A 20,511-nucleotide genomic window follows, 5' to 3' on the forward strand; every position below is an offset into this window, starting at 1 on the left:
GGTCTACTCAATGTTGGTTATCTCAGGAGGCATCTGTGGAGTCACTATAGGCTCAATCAGCACTTAAAAGGTCTGTGGGGTTTATGAGCTTAACATTTTTCAAAAATATCTAAGGCCAACTAGGCTCAGTGGTGCACAAGAATTTTTATTTTTCTGGCAGTTCCGAGGCAGAAGTAGGGGGTCAAGTGTAAAGTCATCCTCCTCTATACAGCGAATTTGAGGTCAACCTGGACTCTATGGGACCCAAGTGTAAGTGCAGTGGTAAGGATCAAACATAGGGTCCTGCTCCCATTAGGCAAGTACTGATCTATGCCCAGTGCCTGGACTGTGTTTGGTTTTGTTTAGGAGGCTCTTTTGTCTTGGAGATGGGGCTTTGGGGCTTTAGGGGACTGGAGAGTTGGCTTGGTGTTTGAAAACACTGGCTGCTGCTCCCTGAAGGATCCAGATTCAATTCCCAGCACACAGCCCTCTGTGGCTCTGGTTCCAGGGCATCTGGTGCCCTCTTCTGGCCTCCTTGGTACTAGGCATATGCATTGTATTGGTAGGCAAAACACTCATAACACAAAAAATAAAGTTAAAATATTTAAGTTAAGGAAAAAGAGGGAGAGGAGGAAGGAAAGGAGGAGGGGGGAGGGGAGGGGGAGGGAGAGGGGGAGGCAGAAGAAGAGGAAGAGGATTTTTTTTTGAGTTTGAATTTCCTTTACTAAAAAAAAAAAAAAAGAAAAAGAAAAAGAAAAAAGAAAAAAATGAAAAAGAAAGAAAGAGAAGGGCAAAGTATTATTCCAGGTTCTCGGGCATCTCTACTATGTATTTTTTCCAAACAAATGCCTCAAAAAGAGACAAAGAGAATAATAGGGGTGAGCACACAAGGGAGGAAGGAGAAAAAAAGAAAAGAGGGAGACAGGGACAGGTAAACAAGCAAAAACCAAGGATCAGGTGACGTCTGCCTCCTCGACCGAGAACGCCTCTACCTACAGCCTGCTGCGTGTGCAGGAAGAGGGACATAACTTTTGTCACAATTGAGCAAACGTAAGGATGATTCATTTGGAAAAAGGTATGTACAAGATACTCAAGAGGGGTAAAGGGAGAGATCCCTGAAGCAAAAATATGAGATGGTAGAGAGGAAGGAAACACTTGAGCCAGCCAGTCCATTGTTACCCTTCTAGCAAAGGCCTTAGAGGAGCTCAGATCTTGTGAATACTCTTCTCTTTCAAGGACGGTGGGGGAGTTTGGGGTAGGAAACTAAATAAAAATTCAAAACAAACTGTATATATATACACATACACATATACATACACACACAAGAAAATAAAACAACAATTTTTTTTTTTTAAATCAAAGCCTCTCCAGAGCCACCTCAAAACAAAATAGTTTTCTCCTGCTCAAGTGCAGGCAATGAGCTAATGGAACAATTACTCTTCAATTGATTGTGTCTTTCTCTCCATATTTTTCTACTATAGCTCCTACGCAGAGCGGAAGTAAATATTCTGGCTATTGCCCCATTTTGGAAGAGCTGGTGCCAACATGGTTGACTCGCCTGCTAGCAGCAAGTGAAAACAACAGACTGCATTGTAGTAGCCAAATGCAGGTGATTACCTTGCTCTGGCAGGTGATTTCAGTAAAGGTTCACAGAACTAGAAGGAAAGATGGAAAGGGAAGGAATCTTTCAGGGCATTTGATGTCTCTGTGTTAATACGGAACTCCTCTCCTTCTTCCCCCTCGTGGTGGGACTCATGCAGCCCCTGTAGGGTTTTCCATAAGACTGAGCTGCTCACCCCACCCCCTGCCCCCACTGAAGCGTTGTTCCTGAGCTGTTGGCCCCAGTGGTTCCCGGTCCCAGCTCCCCATAGTTTTGCAATCCGGTCTCTGCATGTATGTACCACAGAGTTGCTATTTCCCTCAGACTTGAGGAATGGTTGCCCAACCACTGAGTGTAATGCTAAGGGAACCCTGGTAAAACGGAGGTCCTGGTCCCCTGGGAACTGCACTGACCCTGTGCCCTGGTAACTCCCCAAGGTGGACTCCCCAAGGTGGCTCACAGAGCCTGAGAAGTCCTGTTCTTCACCGGGGTCTGAACCAAAGATTCTGTCAAGTCTGGACCAGAACTGAGTTCATCATTGTCAGGGGCACTGAACCCTGTCTCAGGCCCATCAGTATTTCTGTAAGTCCTGTTTGGATGGGATCCGGTGGAGTACTCCATTGGTCTCAAGGCCTGGTGCTCATGTGGCAGGTGGCCAGGAGGCTCTGCTTCAGGCTGGAATAAAAGTTGCAGCAAGGCGGCTGTCACGGCAGGATTCAAATCCTGGGGGGCTCTGGAAAGATCACCTTCAACCAGAGGGAGTGGAGGTGGCGGAGGTGAAGGTCCAGGGGGCTGGGCTGGCAGGCGTAGAGCCCCATATTCAGTTTTACGTAGTGCTGGGGACAGAATTCAGGTCTTTGTTCATGCTGGGCAAGTGCTGTACTAACTAAGCTATATTCTCAACCTTAAGAAACAAATGTTTGGGGCTGGTGAGATGGCTCAGCGGTTGAGAGCACCGACTGCTCCTCCAAAGGTCCTGAGTTCAAATCCCAGCAACCACATGGTGGCTCACAACCATCTGTCACAAAAATCTGATGCCCTCTTCTGGAGTATTTGAAGACAGCTACAGTGTACACACATATAATAAATAAATAAATCTTTAAAAAAAGAAAAATGTTTGTTATGTAAATCAGAATGTTGAAAGTTGTGTACTGCCTCAAGACTAATACACACAATAGAATGGCCTGTGGTATAGTCATGTGTGGTATAATAATGTGTACTTTAGTATCTGTGTGTGGGGTGTGCATGCACGTGTGCGCATGCCTGTGGAGGCATGAGGATGATGCTGGGAGTCTTTTCCCATTGCTCTCCACCTTGTTAACCGAGGCAAGGTCTCTCAATTGAACACGGAGATTGCTGATTTGACTGGCCTGGCTAGGCAGATTGCTCCAGGGGTCCCCTATCTCTCTATTCTGACAAAATGGCAGAACTACAGATAGGTCATCAGACATTTGTGTGGGGTCTGTCAAGTCCATAATCTAGTCTTTATGCTTGCAGAGCAAGCACTTTAACTATCTTCCTAGACCCTATAAGAGTACTTTGCTTTTAAGACAGAGTCTTCTTTTGAGGACAGACTTGTCACCCTCTACCCTCAGCCTTTTATGCTGTTATAATACCACACTCCAGTGCAGTGCTCATGTGTGCATGATGCTGACGGTGTAACCAAACCTACTATGTGGGCAGGCTTATAAACTATGCAGAGTATAGAATAACTGTAGTAAAAAATAACTATGGTACTGATTCGTGCATGTAGTATAAAAGTTTTTTTGCTATTATTTTAAAGGGTACTCTTGCCAGGCGGTGGTGGCGCATGCCTTTAATCCCAGCACTTGGGAGGCAGAGGCAGGCGGATTTCTGAGTTTGAGGCCAGCCTGGTCTACAAAGTGAGTTCCAGGACAGCCAGGGCTATACAGAGAAACCCTGTCTCAAAACTAAAATAAATAAATAAATAAATAAATAAATAAATAAATAAATTAATTAAATAATAATAATAATAATAATAATAATAATAATAATAATAATAAAAGGGTACTCATTGTATGTCTGGATGGAAAAATTTTTGTGGTGCATGGTGGTATGTGTCTGTAATTCTAACACTTGAGAGGTAAAGAAAGGTTAGATGATCAGAAATTCAAGGCCAGCCTGGAATACATGAGACCTTATTTCAAAACCAAGAAAACAGTCTGGGCATTGTGGTGCATGGCTGTAATCTTCAGCTTTGGAGACCTAGGCAGAAGCAGATGGCCCATGAGTTTGAGTCCAGCCTGGTCTACACAGCAAGTTCCAGGTCAACCAGGCCTATATAGGGACACTGTATTATACATATCAGTTCCAGGTCATCCAGGCCTACATAGGGACACTGTATTATACACAGCAGTTCCAGGTCATCCAGGCCTACATAGGGACACTGTATTATACACAGCAGTTCCAGGTCATCCAGGCCTATATAGGGACACTGTATTATACACAGCAGTTCCAGGTCATCCAGGCCTACATAGGGACACTGTATTATACACAGCAGTTCCAGGTCATCCAGGCCTACATAGGGACACTGTATGAGTCACTTTTCTCTTGCTGTAGTAAAGCACCAGGACCAAAAACAAGTTAGGAAAGTGTTTATTTTGGCTCATCCTTCCGGAAAGTTCAGAATCCATCCTGGCAGGGTGGCACGGCAGCAAGTGGTACTCCTAGCAGCAGATCCAGCCAGCAGAGAGAGCATAGGGGAACTGGAAAAGCAAACAGAAAGAGCAACCTGGACATGGAGGGGGTCTATGAACTCTCAAAGCCCACCCCAGTGATACATGTACCCCAGCAAGGCTGCTGTTCTTAGACCTCCCAGACAGCACCAAGGACCGGAGAACAGGTGTTGACACACACAAGCACTTCTTATATTCAAACCTCTGAGAAGACTCTGTTTCAAAAAAGAAAGAAAGAAGGAAAGAAGGAGAGAGAGAAAGAGAGCGCAAAGCAAAGCAAAGCAAAGCAAAGCAAAGCAAAGCAAAGCAAAGCAAAGCAAAGCAAAGCAAAGCAAAGCAAAGCAAAGCAAAGCAAAGCAAAGCAAAGCAAAGCAAAGCAAAGCAAAGCAAAGCAAAGCAAAGCAAAGCAAAGCAAAGCAAAGCAAAGCAAAGCAAAGCATGGCCGGATGTCAGTGAACACCTTGATCCCAGCACTCAAGAGGCAGAGGAGGGTGAATTTGTGAATTTGGGGCCACATAGTGGGTGAATACATATTGAGTTCAAAGATAGCTAGAGCTATGTAGAAATCCTGTGTCAAAAACAAACAAACAAACAAACAGACAAAAATAAATCAAAACCAAAACCAAACTAAATCAGAACAAAATCCAATTTTTTACTAACAGTGTGTCAGATGACAGTGGTACAGTGGTTGTTCTTTTCATCTTTGCTCTGGATCAGCGATCTTGTAATCCTCCATTCGATCTTCACACAACTGTCAACTCACCTCATGACATGCTTGTTGGAGCATATCCCTTTCAGGTAGGCTACACAGAATACCATACAAAAAAGAAAATCAACTAGACACACAACATACATCAAAATAATGTTGGATAAAGGAGCCAGGCACTAAGAAGTGTGGCTTTTTTAGGGGAGGAGGGGGTTGTTTTTTGTTTTTTGTTTTTTTGAGACAAGGTTTCCATATGTAGTCCTGGCTGTCCTGGAATTCACTATGTAGACCAGGCTAGCCTTGAACTCACAGAGGTCCACCTGCCCCTGCCTCCTGAGTGCTGGGATTAAAGGCATGTGCCACCACCATCCAGCTACAATGTGATTTTATATGTGTAACTTTCAAAAATAGGCAAAACTACTTTGCTGGGTGCATTTTTAGCTAGAAAAGCAAAGGCCTAGAAGTAAAGCTGCAGATAATGGCCATCGCTGGGATAGAGGTGTGGAAGGAGCTGAGACTGTCGATGGAAGTAAGGTGAGGGCTGGGGACTGCTCAGCAGTTAAGAGTGTGTACCTCTTGCTGAGAATTGGAGTACAATTTCCAGCACCCAGTTAGGCAGCCCTCAGTCAGTTGCCTGTACCTCCTTCTCTAGGTGATCTGATGCCCCCTTATGGCAACTCCCTGCAACTTCACTCACTTGCACATACCCATATCCCTCCATAGCCTCACAGATACACAAGCATGGATATATTTTAAAATTAACCGGGTGTGTGTGTGTGTGTGTGTGTGTGTGTGTGTGTGTGTGTGTGTGTGTGTGTGTGTAAAGGAGCAAAGTGAGATTCTGTGGCACTGGTAATATTCTACTTTTTTCTTTTTTGGGGGGAGGGGTTGTTTCGAGACAGGGTTTCTCTGTATAGCCTTGGTTGTCCTGGAACTCACTTTGTAGACCTCGAACTCAGAAATCCGCCTTCCTCTGCCTCCGGAGTGCTGCGATTAAAGGTGTGTGCCACCACGCCCGGCTAATATTCTATTTCTTGAGCTGAATGTTCACTTCAGGTTCTTTTCTCTCCAAACAGTAAGTTTTCATTGTATCAACGTCTATATTGCTTCATAAAATGGAAGGTTTCTGATTTGTTCTCCAGCATTGCTCATTTGTGCCTCTACTTCTTCCTCCAGAGTTTTCAGTCATCACTCTCACCTGGAATCACTACAGGAGTCCCCAGTGGAGGTTTCACAGGACCTCAGGCCACACTGTGTTGCTCATAACTCAACACAGTGTATCTAATGCTTTGCTTCTTCTATTGTTCCTGGAATTTTTAATCCAAAAACTCCCCAGAAAACCACTCACACTAGTCTGGCAAAGTCCAGTATTTACAGTTCAGCCTGCTGTTGGTAAGTCACAATTTCTCCATTCTTTGAAGGCTTTGAGTTTTTGACTTTTAAGTATCTAATTATTTTGTTTAATGTTAAGACCATAGTTGTGTTGTGGTGGTTTCCAAAGGCTAGCCGCCTGCCTGCCTGCCTTGCCTGCCTCTTTCTCTCTTTCTTCCTTCCTTCCTTCCTTCCTTCCTTCCTTCCTTCCTTCCTTCCTTCCTTCCTTCCTTTCTCTTTTCTTTTCTTTTCTTTTCTTTTCTTTTCTTTTCTTTTCTTTTCTTTTTTCCTTCCTTTTTCTTTTCTCTTTTTTTTTCTTTCTTTTTTTTTTGAGACCAGTCCTAGGTGTTTCAGGAACTCACAGATATGTGCCCACCTCTGCCACCTGAGTGCTGGAATTTTAAAGTCATGTACCACCATACCTGCCCTGCTTATTTTAAAAGACAGTGTCATACAAATCTGCTAAAAACTCAAGCTCCTCTTGCTGTAGGAGTCACCAGAGTGCAGTACCTTGCCTAACTTCAGAAATGTTTTTTTGAAATTCAAGTATTGTTTTATTTTCCCACCTCCCCCCACCCCCCATTTCTATTGGTTGTTCAGCACCTGAAGCACATGTAGCAACCCAGGAAAATGACAATGACATTAGGCTGGCCTTCAACTAGCAGAGGATGCTCTTGAACTGCTGAGCCTCCCTGCTGCTAGCTCCACAGTGGGTTATAGGAGTGCACTTCTCTATTCAGTTTAACATGTGCTAGGGACAGAACTGGAGCTCCACACGTGCTACAAAGGGCGCCCCAGCAGAGGAAAGTCCACAGTGCCTTGCATTTTTACATTTCAGGAAAACAATAAAAACAATATTTAACCCCAAGCATAAAAGAAACAGGACTAAGGCATGATATTCTAATATCTAAGATCTTTTTAGCAGTAGCAGTGAGTCACACAATTTTCCTGTTTGCATTTCATCATGACTGGACCTTTTTTCCCGATCAGAGGGAATGTTTCAATACACAGCTTTCAGCTGTCCAAATTTGATTTCCCAATCTTCAATGTCTCATTTTCCTCTAATTGCATTTCGAGGATACCACTCCAAAGACCACTTCCTTTATTACACACATAACTATTAACAAACTATCATTACTGTAAGTTCTCATCTTACTGCAATCCACCACTCCTTCCTCCAGGGAGCAAACAGACAAATGGCTGATAGATGTGAGCAGCACTTCAGGTGCCTTCTTACATGTACTCTTCAATAGTTAGGTGGGGTTGAGAGGTAGCACGTGCTTTTAATCCCAGCACTTGGGAGGCAGAGACAGGCAGATCTCTGTGAGTTTCAGGACAGCCAGGGCTACAACATATTGAAACTGAACTTTCCAGTATATGTGTGTGTGTGTGTATGTGTGTGTGTATGTGGGGGGGGGGGGCTGGCTGACCACTGAGTCCCAGAGAAGCACCATGTCCATCCAGCTTTTTATACCGGTGCTAGGATTTCAAACTCAGGTAGTCATGCCTGCATGGCAAGCACATTACCCACTGAGCCATGGCCTAAGCTCCTGGTACTTGTTTTTTTGTTTTGTTTTGCTTTGTTTTTCCTAGATCCACACCATGTAGTTCAGACTCTGTCTTCTCTGTGAATGAGGATTTTGCCTGCATGTATGTCTATGTAACACATTCATACCTGGTGTTCAGAGACACCAGAGAAGCATGCCAGATGTCCTGGAATTGGAGCTTCAGATGATTTTGAACCCCATGTGGGCATTGAGAATAGAACCTGTATCCTTTGAAGGAGCAGCAAGTTCTCAGGACCCCTGCTCTATTTCCTCAGCTCCTAGACTCTGTGTTTTCATTCCTCCTGCCCCCACCTCCCAAGTGCTGACATTCCAGGCACTGACACATACGTCATTCTTTTTTTTTTTTAAAGATTTATTTATTATATGTAAGTACACCTTAGCTGTCTTCAGACACTCCAGAAGAGGGCGCCAGATCTCGTTACGGATGGTTGTGAGCCACCATGTGGTTGCTGGGAATTGAACTCAGGACCTCTGGAAGAGCAGTCAGTGCTCTTAACCACTGAGCCATCTCTCCAGCCCACGTCATTCTTTTTAGTTTATTTGTTTAAGATTTATTTTATGTATAAGTTCACTGTTGCTCTCTTCAGACACACCAGAAGAGGGAGTCAGATTCTATTACAGCTGGTTGTGAACCACCATCTGGTTGCTGGGAATTGAAGTCAGGGCCTTTGGAAAAGCAGTCAGTACTCTTAACTGCTGAGCCATCTTTCCAGCACCCCACACTATCCTTTTTTAAGGCAAAAATCTTAGTATAGGCCTATGGCTTTTTATAATATGCACTAGTTTATGTCATCCAGTCACTGTGTATAAATATTGATCCATTTCTCATCTCCCCTCCCTGCCTCAGGATTTGGAATTCCAAGTCAGATTATTCAATCACAGGAAGATTTATATTGGCACTCACTCAACAGCTGAGTAGTTATTTCTCCCTCCAGTTCTGCATTATCCTTATTCTATTTCCAAGTTTGACTCTCTAAATTTCCCATCATGTCTAAGAGCCACCCATATTTCCAATAAATTATCTTTTTGCTTACAGTAGTTGAGTCAGTTCTTGGCTTAGGGGCACACACACACACACACACACACACATACACACACACACACACACACACACACACGACACATTGATGCTCTCTACCTCTTTGCCCTGCCTCTCACCATGTCTTGTGTTTGTCACCCCTCTTGACAGGGACATTCTCCTGCCATGGAGCACCACCTCCTACCTCTTAAGAAGCTCGTCCACACACTCTAGAACCAGTGCAAGTATCACCTCCTCTCTAAATCTTTTCCGTCTCTCTCCGCATGAGCACCAACTGGTATGCCTTGACCTTTCACAGTGATTTTACTTAAACATTTTTATTCATGTCTCCTATAAGGCCCTAAAGGCTTCTCGTCTGTCTTGGGGGGAGGAACTTGCAACTGTCATTGATGGGAACTTAGTTCATCAGCCTTGGTTGTAAGCACCTTTGCCTGATGAGCCAGCTTATACCCCTTTTCTTTCTTTCAAGAAAATACTTATGGGGCTAGAGAAGCAGCTCAACCGTTAAGAGCACTGGCTTCTCTTCCAGCGGACCCAGGTTCAGTTCCTCCCAGCACTCACATGGCAGCTCACACCTGTCAGCAACTCCAATTCCAAGGGATCTGATACCATCTTACGGGCTCTGTGGATACCAGGCATGTATGTGGTACATAGACATACATACAAAACACTCATACATATTAAATAATAAAATCATTTTTTAAAAAAGAAAATGTTTATTCAGAATGCAGCAAGAAGACAATGGGTGGCAGCTGGAGAGACTGATTAGCAGTTACGAGTATTGGCTACTCTTCCAGGAGACCTTTCCAGCATCCACGACTCCAGCAATAGCAGAGCCAGTGCTCTTCTCTGGCCTCCCTAAGTACTACGTGCATGGGGTACACTGACTTACATACACAACAACCCTACACATATAAAGAAGTAAATAATCTGCAAAGAGAACAGCATCTAAGCAGTAACTAGAGTCCTACCTGCAGCCCATTTCATCCTCTCTTTTTGTTGCCATAAAATTTTAATTTTGAATCCCCCTCTTCCTTTTCTTTAGGAGCAACAGTGACAGCTGTTAGATGTAAACAGCTGCTGGGATCATCTGATGACAGTGTAAACTAGAGGCCAGTGAGCGAAGCCTGGGGCTCTGATGCCGCCACAGAGCCTCAGTGACTACTTCTGCATTCTGGAGCTCGCAAATTCCCCCAAGTGCATCACTGTTTACAACTTGAAAGCCACCTGACAGCTAAAGCTGAAGTACTTTAAAGAAGAACTCTGTAATAACAACAAAGCAAGGGCAAGAGCCCCGAGGGCCAGCAATCCGGGAAGGGAGAGGAGGGAAGGGATGGTGGATTAGCAGTTATGGACTGACTGGGCAGCTTGTCTGGATGCCATCCATACATCACTTTATTGATTCTGTTCTTTGACAGTGTCATTTAAGGTATTGTGATTCATACACACACACCTTCTCTCATCCTTACCAGCTCCTTTAACAGATTCATAGCTTTTGGCCTTTTTTGAGTTTAACCAGGGTCAACTGTATGACCTCTGGTTTGGAACTACCCACCGGGGAGCCTGATGGGGTCACTGTCATTTGTGACATTGCTTGTGTACTAACGGTAGTGGTTCCTGGCCCACTCAATCTGTCAGCACGGAGAGGTAGGCCTGAGGCCCTCCTCCACCCAGGCTTCACTGACAGGCTCAGCCTTACTCAGATATTGGTTTCTTTTTCAAGACAGGATCTCTCTGTGTAGTCCTGGACGTCCTGGAACTTGCTCTGTAGACCAGGCTAGCCTCAAACTCAGATTCACTGGGATTCAAAGGCATGTGGATCTTTTTTCTTACTTTAAGTGACAGCCCTCTCTTGTGTAGTCATTTGCAGCTGTTGTAAATTTGTGATGCAATGGCTCTGTCTTGTCCAGAAAAAGGTATTTGTAGCCCTGTAGTCCCTGGCTCATCCTTCTATGTCCTGTTCTGCCACGTTCCCTGAGCTTCAGAGGAAATGGTAGAAATGTCTTGTTTAGGGTTGGGGGGTCCACTGTCTGCCTCTGCTTCCTTTTTCCCTCTGTAGCCCTGGCTGTCCTGAAACTCACTCTGTAGACCAGCCTGGCCTTAAACTTAGAGATCTGTCTTGCCTCCCAAGCCCTAGATCAAAGTTGTGTGCCACCACTGCCTGGTCTTCCCATGGTTTCTGAGAGCACATGGTGTACAGATAATACATGCAGGCAGAACACTCATACACAGAAAATAAAAAATTTGAAAACTTTCATTTTAAAATCCCCTCTCATGGGCTGGAGAGATGGCTCAGCAGTTAAGAGCACCAACTGCTCTTTCGAAGGTCCTGAGTTCAAATCCCAGCACCCACATGGTGGCTCACAACCATCCGTAACGAAATCTGATGCCCTCTTCTGGAGTGTCTGAGGACAGCTACAATGTAGACATATATAATAAATAAATAAATCTTTAAAGAAAAAAAAGAGTAGTTCATTTAGTTTGATTTTTGAAATAGGTCTCCTGTGCCCGCGTGGGACACAGTACACAGCTGAGAACGGCCTTGAGTTTTGGATTCTCTTGCTTTGCCCTCTCATGAGAGTGCTGGGATTACAGGGATGGCCACTATGTCATGATTTGGTTCTGAAAATCTGAGACAGTCATAAAACAATTGGTTGTCCAATGCTAATTCTGGACTGTCCCTGTATCCCCAAGGTGCACCGACAGTCCTATAACTGGAGATTGAGGCCTAAGTTGGCCTCAAATGCCCATCCATCTCTGTCTAACCTCCTGAGTGCTGGCCTTAGAGATATGCATCACTGTATCTAGGTAGAATACAGATTTCTTATTTTTCTTTTCTTTTCTTTTTTTTCTGTTTTTTTCGAAACAGGGTTTCTCTGTTTCGAGACCAGGCTGGCCTCGAACTCAGAAATCCGCCTGCCTCTGCCTCCCAAGTGCTGGGATTAAAGGCATGTGCCACCACTGCCCGGCAGAATACAGATTTCTAAACAAGACTCTAGACCTACAAGTTCAGATATGGGCTGGAGAGATGGCTCAGTGGTTAAGAGCACTGACTGCTCTTCCAGAGTTCATTAGTTCAAATCCCAATTCCCATATGGTGGCTCACAACCACCCATAATGAGATCTAACACCCCTTTCTGGTGTGTCTGAAGACAGCTACAGTGTATTCATATACATAAAATAAGTAAATAATTCTTTAAAAAAAAAAAGAAGAAGTTCAGATATTACCCTAAAATCTTTATACTCACTCAAAAAAGAGAAAAAGAGCCGGGCGTGGTGGCGCACACCTTTAATCCCAGTACTCGGGAGGCAGAGGCAGGCAGATTTCTGGCCAGCCTGATCTATAGAGTGAGTTCCAGGACAGCCAGGGATATACAGAGAAACCCTGTCTCGAAAAACCAAAGAGAGAGAGAGAGAGAGAGAGTGAGAGAGAGAGAGAGAGAAAGAGAGAGAGAGAGAGAGAGAGAGAGAGAAAGAGAAAAAGAGATGATCTGATGCCAAAGCAGGCTTATTGACGTGTGAGCGTCCCACAAATGCCCTCATTTCAGGTTGCTTTTTTTTTTTCTCTCAGGAAGTGTAACACCTCTAGGTCAGTCCAATGAACTCAAATTTTACATTTACTAGAAGGAAATAACAACAGAGAAGCTAGCACCCTGCTCTCTTAAGATTAATGCAATATAAAGAAAGTTGAGCAAATACCCTCTACAGTGACATCACCTGTTCCCAAACCCTGATACAAAACACAAAAGTTCACAGTTCACTTAAGGTCTTAAGGAAGAGCAGTACTTGTGAAGTTGACAGAATACATTTCTAACCTGTAGGGAAGTAAGATGTGTTTAGATCTACGTCAATCTAAGGGCAAAACAAACCCAAACAGATAAAACCCTACACCTTTTCTTTTCTGGTGATGTTACAGACTTAAGTGGGGGTCTGTGCAGCTGCCCCAGCTCTCTGCCACCCACAAGAGCGGCCCTACAGCATCCCTGAACCAGATTCTTCCAGACACTGAGTCCGAGCTAAAGATAAGATGGGTCAGCTACAGAGACGATTTCCTCATACATTGATGGAATGGCATGTTTGACCTCACCCATTACTGCTCTTCTTAGGCCCCTCCTAATGCAGACAGCAGGCTTCAGCACTAAGCCTAAGGCCACCATGTGCCCAGAAGCCTGTGGCTAAGGCCACCATGTGCCCAGAAGCCTGTGGCTGAGACCTAACCAACCGACCCCATGAGAAACTCACAGGGTCTCTGTTGGCCTAAAACAGATTTAAAGATGGACTTATCCATGAGTCTGTCTTCTCCAGGGCTGGACAGGGAGGAAGTGTAGAGACCTCAGCTTTTTCAGGAAGATGGAAGGTGTCAGTTGGTGCCTCCCAGGTTTCCTGAAGGAGAGAAGGCGACACCAAAGCGCCTTCTTTTGGGCTTGTTAAAGCTCCCTTATTTCCCACCACTGTCAACTGCTCTATCTCCTCTTTCAAAGAAAACTGGGACTGAGATGCCCACGTGGGAGGCAGGGCGTGGGCTTTCTGGGCTCTCGGGTCTTCTGGCCCCGCTGACTCCCAACACCCCGGTTTGTTCTTAGAGTCCTTATGGGCTTCGCCTTCCTTCCTGGGAGGCACAATCTGAGACTTTGCTGTGGTTTGTTTAGATTCTTTATCCAAAAACTTCTCATCCTCATGAGATTTGGGACATAAAAAGCGTGGAACTTGGTCTCCACCATCCGTCTTATAAAATAAGAAACCCTGGACTCGCTCCTCTTTCCCTGCTGTGCAAGCTGTCGGCTCCTTTGGGTGCAGTGGAGTCCTTATGAGGAGGCCCCGTGCGTTCACTCTGTACTCCTTCACAGCTCGCTCTCTGCGCTGTTTCTGGAAGTCCTGGAGTTGAAGAAGCTCTGCTGGCAGCTCCATACACGCAGGCTAGGGAAGCAAAAAAACTCAGGTTTACAGAGCATGATCCCTAAAATCCCTCAGAAGGATAGGCAAATGAATTTATTCAAATGTGCTCCTGTAGTGCCCTCTAGTGTTTTCTATATAATTACTATTTAAATTTTTTGATTGTACTGTTTTTGAGTAATTTAAGTATTTAAGAAAATTAAATATTTACATATGTGTATGTGTAAATATAGAAAATGTGACTTTCCCAGTCTGGCTTCATTTGGCTTAGACGGTGCACCCTCTGAAAAGCCGAAAAGTAATATCCAGGTACAGCCCACGTACATGTGAGCGCTGGTGTGTGTGTGTCTGTGTGCGCGCGCGCACGCCCGCACCTTAGTAAATGATTGTCTGTACTAAATGATTCTATGTGTGGTGACTGCGACCCCACTTAGGCTCTGTACAAAGCAGACAAGTAGTCTACCACTAGACAGACAAGAAGTCTACGACTAGACAGGGTTTCTCTATGTAGCCCTGGTTGTCCTAGAATTCACTCTGTGGACCAGGCTGGCCTGGAACTCAGAAATTCGCCTGCCTCTGCCTCCCAAGTGCTGGGATTAAAGGCATGTGCCACCATGCCTGGCTAGGAATTTCTATATTTTATTTTATTTTTTGTTTTTTCGAGACAGGGTTTTTCTGTATAGCCCTGGCTGTCCTGGAACTCACTCTGTGGACCAGGCTGGCCTGGAACTCAGAAATCCTCCTGCCTCTGCCTCCCAAGAGCTGGGATTACAGGTGTCGGGGGAAGGATCCCATCACAGAGCCACAGTGATACTGAACTTACTATGCAGCCCATGCTTATCTGGACCTCACCATGCCCTGGCCTCAGCTTCCTAAGGACTAAAGAAATACAGGTGTGTGCTGCTTTAGTATATTCACATATTTGGGGGAAGATTTTTTGCTGTTTTAAAACAGGGACTCATGTAGCTCAGGCTGACATAGAATTCACCACGTAGTACCAGATGACCTTCCTGTGTGCAGGGGTTACATGTGTGAGCCCCCATGCCTAGTTTATGTGGTTGTAGGGGTCAAACCCAGGACTTTATACATACTAGGTGAGAACTCTTCCAATTAGGCACATCCCAAGCTCTACTATCTTATTATTTTTAATATAAAATCTGTCTTGGAGATTGTCCCATATTGGCACCTCTAAGGGCTGTATGTGTATAGCATCACCTTACTGAGCCTTAGTGAACCTTTCTTTCCTCATTACAGAAATATTCAAGTAAAGAAGTGGTATTGGCTGGGAAGATGGCTCAGTGGTTAAAGAGCTTGCTATGTGTGTATGAATACCTAGATCTCCAGCATCCACAGAGAAGCCAGATATGTGCTGGAGGAAGATCCTGGGGGCTCGCTGGCCAGACCATCTAGCTGAATGGGTGAACTTCAGGGTTAGTGAGAGAACCCAATTCAAAAAAATAATCTGAGGAGGGCTGATGAGCTAGCACAGTGCATAAATGTGCTTGCTACCAAGCCTGATCGTCTCAGGACCCACAGTGTGGAAGGAGAAAACCAACCTCTGAAAACCCACACATGCATGCAAAACAAATGAATGAATGAATAAGTAAGTACATAATTGTAAGTCATTTTTTAAAAAGTAAAGTGGAGAGCAGTGAAAGAAAATATATGTTGATGTCTGCCCACCATGACCTCAAGCACAGACTAGTACTCCACACACGGGTACACATGCAGATACACAGCTGCTCTGGACACACACACACACACACATGCAGTATTAAGTTCAGCATAGTAGTATATGCTGTTGAGAGGTGGAGGCAGGAGGTTCATGAGTTTAGATTATCTGTAGATGTATAGCAAGTTCAGGGTCAATCTCAGGTCTATAAGGCTTTGTCTCAAAAACAAAACAAGGAGCTTGAGAAAGGTTACTCTTCAGGAGTAACTACTCTTCAGGAGGCCCAGGGTTTGGTTCCCAGCATGCTCATGGTGGCTCACACACACATATATATACATATACACACACACACACATACACACACACACACACACACACACACACATATTTTTTTTGTTTTGTTTTGTTTTTGTTTGTTTGTTTTTCGAGACAGGGTTTCTCTGTAGCCCTGGCTGTCCTGGAACTCACTCTGTAGACCAGGCTGGCCTCGAACTCAGAAATCCGCCTGTGTCTGCCTCCCAAGTTCTGGGATTAAAGGCATGCGCCACCACTGCCCTGCCAAATATTTTTTAAAAGGTAAAGTGATATAGACTGTAGCTCAGTTGGCATTATGCTTGCCTAGCATGAGTGAAGCCCTGAGTTAGATATGTGCCATTACAGCAACAGGGCGTGGTGGCACGTGCCTGCAACCCAGCACTGGGCATGTGAGGGCAGAAGGGTCAGGAACTCAAGGTCACCTTCAGTTACACAGCAAGTCTGAGGAACACTTGGGATATATCAGTCTGTGCTGGGAGGAAAAATGATTCACCACAAGGCTGTCCCACAAGAGCTGCTTTGTTGTGAAGAGTGGGTATCACAGACAAATCTGGTATCACAAGACTGTAATCCCAGCTGCTCAGGAGGGAGGGAGGACAGACATCAAGGCCATCCTAGACATCTCCATCAGACCTTTGCTTAAAACAAAAATCTAGAAAGGTCTGTGCATGTAGTCTATTGGCAGAGAGTGCTGACAATGTGTGAGTCTTGTGCTTGGGCTCTAGAACTGCAAACACACAACCACACAGGCGAGCTCCCGGAAACGGTGAGTATCTCCGTGTTCAAGGTGAGGAAGAGGCAGCGAATGCACCCACAGGAGAAAGCAGCACCCACCTCTGTGCCTGCAAGCCGGTCTGCAGAGCCCTCCCGGTAGGTGTTCAGGTACCCATCCACCAGTGTGGTTAAGTCTGACATCACCTCATCCAGGAGCACCAATCGAAGTGGAAGCAGGTAGGTTGTTTCCAGGGCCAAGATTTTCAATAAAGAGGGTGGAAGAGGTCTTGTCAACCATATTTCTGGATTTTCCTAGAGACAGCAAAACAATTTTTAATTAATACTAAGTAAAATTTAACTGGGCAGAGGAGGTGGTATGTGCCTTTAATCTCAGCACTCAGGAGACAGCGGCAGATCTGAGTTTGAGACCAGCCTAGCCTACAGAGTGAGTTCCAGGACAGCCAAGGCTACATAAAGAAATCCTGAAACCTTGTCTTTAAAACATAACAAAAAAGAAAAATTTTATGGAAAAATGACTGTTTCCAGTTGCTGCGATTTTCTTCCGTTGCTTTCTATTTTCACATATCTGTGGCCTTCTGAGCAGTGCAGCGCCCCACCCCCACCCAACATGTAGTGTCTGTGAGTCAGACAACAGCAGGGCTGGGAGAGAGGCTGGTGTATCAGGGTTTCTTATTCCAGGTGGAGGGAGCAAGCCAGTCATAGAGCTTGCCCATTGTGTCTAGGATCTTCGGTTTCCTTGCCAGTGCCATAAACCCCCACAAAGTTGGAGGGAGGGCTAGGGCAATAGCTCAGCCATAGAGCACTTGCTTGCCATAGCAACACTTCACAGCAGCACTGAAGGAAAAATGCTGGAGCAAACTGAAATACAGTCACAACCCAGGTCTGCATGTAAGGATATCACACTCTGAGGGAGATTGATATTGCTTTGGGAAAAGCAACTAAGGTGATTTTGGTTCCAATGTCTTAATTGACTACTTTTAAGTTTATAACCAACAAATCTGGACCCTGGCTTCTGTCCACTTGAAACCAAAGACTGCTCCTCGCTGGTGCATCTAAGACCAGCAAAGTTCATCACTTCTCTATCCAACAGACTAACAGTTCTGTGCAGAACACACCTGAAATGTAGTGACACACCTTTCAATACTTACCTGAATACGTTTCTGTCTCTCTTCTAAAAAGAAAAGGTATCTGGGAGCAACTTTAAGGTGTCTGATTAAACTCTCCTGCAAAGTACTGATACAGTTTGGAAGAAAGCCACCCGTTTCCATAGAAAATTGAAGGACGTCGGCTACCTGAGGTATGAAACAGAAAACAATCACACAACAACAAAAGAGGATTAGGTAATATACACAGATAAGGATCTCACATCAGAGGTATTAGTATGCCCCAGGCCCTGGGCTCCACCCTGGCCAAAGCTAGGTTTTCTGGTACAAGCCTGTAGGCAGAGGCAAGACGACCATGGATCATTATCTAAGACGTGGGGAATTTGAGGTCAGCCTGGACTATATGGGGTGTGTGTGTGTGTATGTGTGTGTGTGTGTGTGTGTGTGTGTGAGAGAGAGAGAGAGAGAGAGAGAGAGAGAGTTCTTTAAATACCATTATCCCATGGATGCTATAGGTAAATTTAAAGTAGGTCAATCAACATATTTTGACAAGAAAATAATAAAAAAGTTAAGTGATAACCTAACTCTGTATTGTCTAGTTTCTTTTGTTTGGCTGCCTTACAGTTATTATGCCTTGGTACCTTTGGAGCATGGGAAAACATAGAAAGAATTTGGTATTCTCTTATGAATAGAAAGGCAAGTTTACTGAACTCACAGCAAGGAAGCAGCAGGCTGGAGAGGCGGCAGCAGAGCTGCCCATGGAGGGCTGTTTGCTACTTAGAGCCACTCTGGCACATTTGGGTAAGGAACATGAACAACACTGATTCTTTTTGAAGATTTATTTATTGTTATATGTAAGTACACTGTAGCTGTTTTCAGACACAGCAGAAGAGGGCATCAGATCTCATTACAGATGGTTGTGAGCCACCGTGTGGTTGCTGGGATTTGAACTTATGACCTTTGGAAGAGCAGTCAGTGCTCTTGACCGCTGAGCCATCTCTCCAGCCCCCATGATAATTGCAATACTGGGCTGGGGAGTGGCTCAGTGAGTAAAGCACATGCCAGTCACTCATGAGGATCTGAATCAGAGCTCCAGAGTCCACATAAAGCAAGACGTGGCAGCGCTATAATCCCTGGACTCCTAGAGCAGAGACAGGAGGCTCACAGGCCAGCCAGGCTGGTGCATGCAGTGAACAGCAGGAGACTGGTGAGAAGGAAAGAGCCAGCCTTACTCATGGCTGCTCCTGACCTCCATGTGTGCACTTGGTGCCTCTGTGCCTGCACCTGCACCCCACATGGCACAGGCTAAATAATGACTCCAGTGTATCTGTGTCTATGCTGGGCATGGTAGAGCTTGCAGTGATCCTAGTATTTGGAAGGTGTAGGCAGGAGGATCAGGGCTTCAAAGTCATCCTCAGTTTGGGGCGTCTGTGGTGTGACATTTTCTCTTTGTACAGAAAAAAAAAAAGATTTCTTTCCTTCCTTCCTTCCTTTTTTTCCTTCCTTCCTTTCATTTTTTTTTTTTTTTTGTTTGTTTGTTTGGGTTTTGTTTGTTTGGTTTGGTTTTTGGTTTTTTGAGACAGGGTTTCTCTGTGTAGCCCTGACTGTCCTGGAACTCACTCTGTAGACCAGGCTGGCCTCCAACTCAGAAATCCACCTGCCTCTGCCTCCCAAGTGCTGGGATTAAAGGCGTGCACCACCACCGCCCAGCCAGACAGGGTTTCTTTGTACATACCGCTGTCTGTTCTGGAACTTGCTCTGTAGACCAGAATGGCCTTGAAATCACAGAGGTTTGCCTGTCTCTGTCTTTCAAGTGCTGGGATTAAAGGCATATGCTACCATCACCCAGTCTTATTTTTTAGAGATGTATCTATCTTTATTTCATGTATATGAAAGAGGGCACCAGATCCTCTGGAACTGGGATTGACAAGCATGTGGTTGCTAGGAACCAAACTTAGAGGTCCATTGCAAGAGAAGCATATGTATGTGTCTATGTCACACGTGCACAGATGTATGCATCTATGTGCAAATGAAGGCCAGAAGGACACTGGCAGTCATCCTCTGTCACTCTCTGCCTATTCTTTTGGGGCAGAGTCTCTTTCTGAACCTGGGGCTTGCTGCCTCTGCCTCTCTCAGAGCTGAGGTTACAGGTGTTTACAGGGACACTCAGCTTGTTATGTGGGTACTGGGATCTAAACTCCAATCCTCATCATTATAAAACAAACATTTTTTAACTGTTGAACCATTTATGCAGCCATGAATTCCATATATATATTATACACACACACACACACACACACACACACACACACACACACACACACACACACACATATATATGGGATTAAAGGCGTGTGCACAGTCACCACACCCACTCTAAACAAATTCTTGCTGAAACCTTGACTCTTACTCAGAAAAAGTGATGTCAGCCTTCTCACTTATAGGAGAACTTAGAAGAACTATAGGAGAGAAAAATCAAGGCAAACATGTTCAATTTGTGATCAGTTATAGCAACAATGCCTGTCTGATGTGCAAGGCTCTGAGTTTATTCCATAGAAAGGAAAAAATATTTATGCCGATGGCTTCTGGGGAACAATGAAGTCCGGGGAGTAAGCCTGGCACAAAAGCGGTGTCAATACTGTGCATTCAAAGATTCTAAAAGAAGGCCCAAAGGAACTGCAAACATAAGAAATAGTAGAAGAATAAAAATGAGCCACATATTTAAACAGAACATTGAAATTTTAGAATTAATCCTCAAAAATAATAATCAATCTGCAAAGGAGAAAAGAGCAAGGAAATGAGTGAAGGGAAGAAGGAAGAACAGGAAGGAAAGA

At 44.7% G+C, this 20,511-nt stretch overlaps 1 protein-coding gene, 1 long non-coding RNA gene and 1 pseudogene across 6 annotated transcripts in view; 1 reads left to right on the top strand and 2 right to left on the bottom strand.

The window, feature by feature from the left end:
* Positions 1–1,374: 1,374 nt before the first annotated feature.
* On the top strand, positions 1,375–10,065 carry Gm33412. Of its 2 annotated transcripts, XR_003954055.1 has the most exons (5): positions 1,375–1,588; positions 6,158–6,373; positions 9,110–9,236; positions 9,429–9,598; positions 10,005–10,065. It is a non-coding gene; the product is annotated as a predicted gene, 33412 (long non-coding RNA). The 2 variants fall into 2 exon arrangements; XR_374931.4 differs by having other exon boundaries at positions 9,110–9,598.
* Positions 1,493–2,377, bottom strand: Gm14208 (predicted gene 14208; annotated as a pseudogene).
* Positions 9,656–20,511, bottom strand: part of Exd1 (exonuclease 3'-5' domain containing 1) — a 31,123-nt gene continuing 20,267 nt past the window's right edge. For 2 of the 4 annotated variants that reach the window (XM_006499491.2, XM_017318165.2), the window contains exons 10-12: positions 17,723–17,866; positions 16,674–16,865; positions 9,656–13,876 (exon numbers count right to left, since the gene is read on the bottom strand). In XM_006499491.2, the coding sequence (XP_006499554.1) occupies positions 13,217–13,876; positions 16,674–16,865; positions 17,723–17,866 (996 nt within the window). In that variant the 3' untranslated portion in view covers positions 9,656–13,216. The remainder of the gene's footprint in view (positions 13,877–16,673; positions 16,866–17,722; positions 17,867–20,511) is intronic. The other 2 variants (XM_006499492.3, NM_172857.2) reach the window with 2 other exon arrangements.

Source organism: Mus musculus, chromosome 2 (genome assembly GCF_000001635.26).
Source record: "Mus musculus strain C57BL/6J chromosome 2, GRCm38.p6 C57BL/6J".
NCBI lineage: Eukaryota > Metazoa > Chordata > Mammalia > Rodentia > Muridae > Mus > Mus musculus.